The 6,236-nt window shown below is 36.4% G+C and overlaps 1 protein-coding gene across 1 annotated transcript; it reads left to right on the top strand.

Moving 5' to 3' along the window:
* Positions 1–4,014: 4,014 nt before the first annotated feature.
* LOC110688449 (osmotin-like protein) lies at positions 4,015–5,080 on the top strand. The gene has a single exon (XM_021865201.1). It carries the CDS (start codon positions 4,064–4,066, stop codon positions 4,805–4,807), a length of 744 nt encoding a protein of 247 aa, XP_021720893.1. The 5' UTR covers positions 4,015–4,063; the 3' UTR covers positions 4,808–5,080.
* Positions 5,081–6,236: the final 1,156 nt, after the last annotated feature.

Below are 6,236 nucleotides of genomic sequence, written 5' to 3' on the forward strand. Positions count from 1 at the left end.
CACCCTTTTTCTTGCTTGCTCTTGAATTCATGATCACTGTGAATTTTGTGGGATGAGTATGACTAACACTAGTCTGTGAACGACAAACTCAGTTCTTAGGATTTTCAGGTCCTGAAGTATTGTTAAGTTGGTTTTATCAGTAACTTGCAGTTATTGCTGTCCTTTTTTCGTTCTTGCTCGACATCATAGTATCATCTGATTTACATTGGTTCTAAATCTGCATGCAGCAGACACCATCTTGAATCTTCTTCGAGCACATTATAAGATTCAGCAACCTCAGTTATCTGGATCTAGAATAAGTAGTTTGCACTTTCAGGTAACCTCTCATGCTTAATATTCTGCTATGTTTAATCTGCTCTTTACATGTTTCAATACAATATCACCCGTAAATGGAATAGTCAAGTTAGTCATGTTGTCTAATAGTTATACATCTAATAAGGATATAGTGCTTTCTATCAACTCCCCCTCGACTAAAACCTAATTATAAGGTGGTTAATAAAGGTGTGTTGGTAAAAGAAAATTGGTGTTTGTTGTCTAGCATGTTTTTTTTTTTTTTTTTTTTTTTGACGGGGTTGTCTAGCATGTTAGAGGAATAGACTTTGCTGTACAAACAAGAAATTGTTTATTTTCTCATAAATAGCAGATCTGGAGCTGTGAAAGCCAGAGTTTAAGGCTTTTAGGGTTGAAAAGGGTGGAATGTGGATTAAAGTAATAAATCTCCAATTATAAGATGGCAATTGATTTCAACACAACAACTTATGATTTCCCTAGGTACCTCTGTAGAGTCAAAAGTGTAATGATTGCTGTCGGTATTAAGTAATGCACACATAGTTGTGTAGCTTGTAATTATCATATGCATGCTTTTAGAATAAAGTTAAAAGAGTTTAACCTTTTGTCCTTGTAGTAATCAATAATCATAGATATGCATCCAACTTTATTTATTGATTAATCATTTTATATCCTTTGGTTGATTTCCCTGGCTATATTTTATTCGTCTGTTTAATTTATTTTATTTTTTTTCTTTTTTTTTTTTTTTTTTTGTCTTCATGTTATCTGTTTAATACGCACTTCATAGTTAGAATATGTTGAATGCTGAATGCAGTGCCTCTTCGACCCAAACCAAAAATAATGTAGTCCACTAGTCCTTATTAGACTCCTTACTCCTCATGCTCAATTTTCACTAAATAGCACATGATTCATCTACTAGTAAACTTATTACCATTTTGGAAATGCGTTCGATCATTATAATTAATCAATCAATAATGGAGTTAATGGGAATAAATTTGTGTTGTAATAGGTTAGAAAAGTGATATACAAAGGCCCATGATAATGCTTATCAACCTCAAGTATTTAATTTTCTTCATAAATCTACATTACCAGTTTGCAAGTTTATGTAGAAAAATACGCAGTATAATTTTGAGGATGAGTTGGCAATCCCAAATATATTAACATGACACTATTGCATACATTGATATATATGAGTCATAGGACCTCAGGAGCTTTAGGCTCTTTTTCTCTAAAATGCAGCACATGCATCTAAATATCTGATGATCTGAATTAAGCATCTTACTGGATATTGGCCCAACGAAGTGGCTCAATGGACCTACTAGCTGGGCTTTTCCATTACCCAGTCCATAAAAAGCAAGTCGTTTTCTGTTTGGGCTCCTTTATGAATTATGATATGGGCTTCCAATTCTGGTCCCACTATCAAACACCCATCTCTCATTATGTTTTTCCTACAGACAAGAGCAAAAGCACGTACAACAACGTCGGCAATGTGTATTTCGTGGATTGCTAATGTCTTTGTGCTTTTTATCATTTTCCTCGGACCTCACGTCCTCTAACAAGTGTTTCTGCTTTTTGTTTCATGCATTTTTATTTAAATTTTTTAAGCATCTTTTTGCATGGATCTTCGCTTCTTTTTGTCCCCTTTTCTGTTACTTTCCACCTCTAAATTACTCCGTATTTCATAGTTTTCCCTCCATTTTATGTTAATCTATTGATCTTCCTTTAATCAAATACAGTATGAAGTTTACATTAAGCTATTTGTACCAACTTCTACCTCCCAAATAACTATCAATTAATTACAAGATTATCAAGTACAAGTGTACAACGTGCCTTTTCGATCTCTCCCTTAGAAGGTTTAATAAAATGGCATCGGTTTCCTTAGGCATTAAGCATAATACTGTAGTAAGATTAAGTCACTTTCGGAGTTTTGTCTTTTCCATTGGAGTTAATAATCTTCTAATAAATATTTAAAATCTTATAATCAACTAATTAAAATGAGACGTATTCACATATTGTTATTCAACCATTCTTATCAGCTATAATCCGTTATTATCGAAATAAAAACATTTTTGTCGAATGCCACGCGGGTATGCGGTTGTGTAACATATCTGTGTAGGGTTGCTAGATATCATACTTTATTTGAGTCCAAAACTCATTTCATTCATTCATTCATTGGCCTACATCGGGCTACATCCATTTGTTTTCTGTTACTCGTACAATGTTGCTCATTTTATTTGGTTGCAATAACCTAAGTAATATTTTTTTCGGGGTGTTCGATGTTTAAACATTGGATGCTCTTTTATCTAGGGTATTGCACGAGTGAAAAGGGCTGTTGTAATTTATTATTGCAATTTGCAAAGATACTGTTTCTTCCCATCCTAGTCTATGTTCCAGAATTTTACCGAATCTTAATTAATGGATTGGGTAATTGGATGGGTCGATACCATTTACCACATTTTATTAAATTAAATTACTCGGGGTTCCCTAGTTAAGCGCCAAGCTCTTTGTGGGAACTCGGAAAGCTTCAAAATTCAATGCTCATTGTATACTCTTTTATTTTAACCTATGGAAGTACTCAAACTAGCAACTTCCTTTTCTAAGTGCTCGTTTGATTCACATGGGTTTTTATATTTCATGAGAAATTTTTTTCCTTATGATTTTTCTAGGAATTAAGCTAAATTGTTTGGTTGACACTATAGGAAATTTCATTTCCTAGAAAATTCAACTCACCAAGGGGGGAGTTGGTGAGTAATTTCCCATGGATTGTGGGAATTTGTATTTTCCATGTTTAGCTTATTTTCCTCCAACCAAACACACCTGCATTTTAATACTTCCTAAAAAATTTCTTTTTCAAGAAAATTATATTCTAACTAAACAACACCTAAGTATTTTAATAGTGTCTTCTTTATGTAATCCAACTTGTGATCCGAAGATGAACACCATCAATGTTGGCTGATTTGCTTACTTATCAAACATTGTTTTTTCCAAAAAGGTCCAAATCTTTTTTGTTGTTTTGCCAAATGGTTTATTCTCAATGTTCTTTTCCAATGGGAATATGGAGTGATCTAATCTACGATCTACGGATAATCTCAACCCCAATTTAATTGTCACATTTAATATTGAATGTCCTCAATTAATTGCCACATTTCCTTTTTACGGAATAGTAAGAGTTTATCTCTACTTCACTACTGTAACATACTCTTAACTCTTAAGTCTTTTAACTCATTTTTTTTTTCTCTACCTTTTCAATTATACTCTGCATCAAAGTTTATAGCGCAATAATGTTACAAAATACACATTGATTTTCTTTTGGATAATGTTTAATTGGTGTAGTTTTTTCAAATACTTATTAAAAGAAAAGAAAATATCTTGCTCACTAATCTGTACTATCCGTATTATTCAACTCTATATAGAGTAAGTTATGTCGTATTTGCTTGGTTTGTCTTTAGTCTTCATCATTTGCCTGTATGATGAAACTACGCACCCTGAACTTTTGCAGTGTGTTGTTTTGGATTAACTCAAAACCAGTCTTTGTCATCTTTACCTCTGCCATTTACATGTGGATGCAATTATACAAACTCTTTTCAAGGTTACCCTAGCAAGGTTATTTAAGTCTTTTTACACATTCTTACAAAGTTATCCCTTCACCTTCCAGCTTTTATTTTTTCACATTTTTTTTTACCATAAGCTCTAACCTTTATATCTCCCTCCTATAAATACCACCCTCAAATCACTTCATTTCATCCAAATCAATATCTAATATAAACCAAAAAAAATGGCATTTGTTTCTTCTTTCTCTCTCCTCTCTTTCCTAGCCATCCTCAGCTTGGCCCAAGCCCAATCTGAACTTATGCTCACTGTTGTCAACAACTGCCCGTTCACAATCTGGCCTGCTATCCTACCCAACCATGGCTTCCCAGTCCTAGAAAAAGGTGGTTTCCCCCTCTCCTCCCTAACCCACCGCTCCTTCCCAGTCCCAAACACTCACTGGGCTGGCCGTATTTGGGGCAGAACTGGATGCACCTACGCTAACGGACGTTTCAGTTGCGCAACCGGAGACTGCGGTAGCCGCCTAGAATGCAATGGGCTAGGTGGGAAGATCCCCGCCACCCTAGCCCAGTTTAGCATCCACCACGGCAACAGGGACCACTCCGCTTACGGAGTGAGCCTTGTTGACGGGTTCAACCTGCCCATGACCATAACCCCCCACGAAGGCAAGGGAGTTTGCCCTGTGGTGGGGTGCAAGAAAAACTTGCTAGAAGGGTGTCCTGAACAACTTCAGTTCAGGGGCCCACATGGTAATGGGCCGGTTGTGGGCTGCAAGAGTGGATGTGCAGCCTTTAACACTGACCAACTTTGTTGTAGGAATCAGTTTAACAGCCCAAAAACATGTCACGCGTCATCTTACTCAGAGTACTTCAAGCATGGTTGTCCTGCTTCTTTTACTTATGCTCATGACACTTCGCTCATGCATGACTGTGTTGCCCCACGTGAGCTCAAAGTCATTTTCTGTCATTAGGAGAGAGAATTAGGAAAATTTGGGATTTAGTAGTAATTTATTTCTCAGTTTCTTGTGCTGTATGTTTAATTTGCTCTCTAAATGAAGAATCAATGGACAAATGAAAGTCTTTTGCTTTGAGAATATAGTCTTATTTTGTGTTGTGTTTTCTTCATTTTTTTTCCTTTTGCCTTGTGTAAGTTGTATGTGTGTTAATGTGTAGTTTAGCCAGCTAAGAATGCACACTTTTGTTACGTGGTGAATTGGTGATAGTGATGTGTAATTTTAGTCCCACTTACCTTGGCTTGTAAACTTGTTTTTTGTACGTGTCTCCTAATTTTCTCACGTAACTCACGTTGTTATTATTATTTGAACCACGTATTCCCTCTAATGTATAAAGTAAATTCGGACAGAGATAATATAATACTCCGTAAAATTTCTGTCTTCTGCTTAATACATTTGAAAAAAATGGGCCACTCTTGATTTTGGCAATTAACAATTAAAAGGAGGAATGATAGAAGGTAAATTGAAAAGGAGAGAAATAATTAGCCAAAAGAGAAACAAATAAATGAAGATTGAAGAGTGATGTGAATTGAAGGAAAAGAGTACATTATTGGACATACTCCTAGAAAATTAGAAAACGAGAGGACAAAAGAAAGAAGTAAGGTGATGAACTGATGGCTGATAAGATGGAAATTGGGATAAAGGAATCTTTTTGCAGTTTCTGGAAAAAGCGTAGTCCTAACTGTAGGAGTAGTAGACTAGTACTAGGAGTCTAGTAGTGCAGAGATGAAGGACAATAATACAGCGTAATGTCACGACTCACATATTCCCACCCCTCACTAGAGCCACAAGGCAGCAAGTTATAATCGTGGCCAGGGGGAATGCCCTTGGTGCATGGCTAGCAAGGCCAGAACACCCTTCCCCCTATAGAGCTTTATTTAGCTCCCTGCCATTTACCCTAGTGAACACGCCCATGACAGTAACACAATAATGGGTCATGGGCCGGGCTTAATGGACTCCAAATGAGCTCAAACTTGATGGCCCACCGTTTTTGGGCCCAATAAAGATGATGGTGCAGCCAGAATTTGAAGATGAGGCCCAGAACTTTTCAGAATGCACGAAGAGGTTCGTGGTGCATCCGGAGGTCTCTAGAAGCCTCTAGGGACAACTTGTACATACTTAAGATGCTAGAACTTTGTAGATGGTTCTAGAACATTGTACATAAGCCTATGTAATCAGAAAGTGTATAGAGTTCTCTAGAACCTTCCATTTGAGGAGGTTAGGAAGCATCTAGATTAGAACACTCTAGAAAGGGATGGTGCCTATAAATAGGAAACCTCCCACCCATTCTTACGTAGGTACAAACACTTGTATTCTCTCAAGCATTTATAAAAAGCCTTCTTCCTTAAAGCTTTCTCATATATTCTCACTTGTGCTTTCCAAGCAA

The sequence above is a fragment of the Chenopodium quinoa genome, unplaced genomic scaffold (assembly GCF_001683475.1).
Source record: "Chenopodium quinoa cultivar QQ74 unplaced genomic scaffold, ASM168347v1, whole genome shotgun sequence".
In the NCBI taxonomy this organism is placed as follows: domain Eukaryota; kingdom Viridiplantae; phylum Streptophyta; class Magnoliopsida; order Caryophyllales; family Amaranthaceae; genus Chenopodium; species Chenopodium quinoa.

What these genes read in the sequence shown, in the direction of transcription:
- LOC110688449 (XM_021865201.1), top strand. Translation starts at nt 4,064, where the DNA reads ATGGCATTTGTTTCTTCTTTCTCTCTCCTCTCTTTCCTAGCCATCCTC.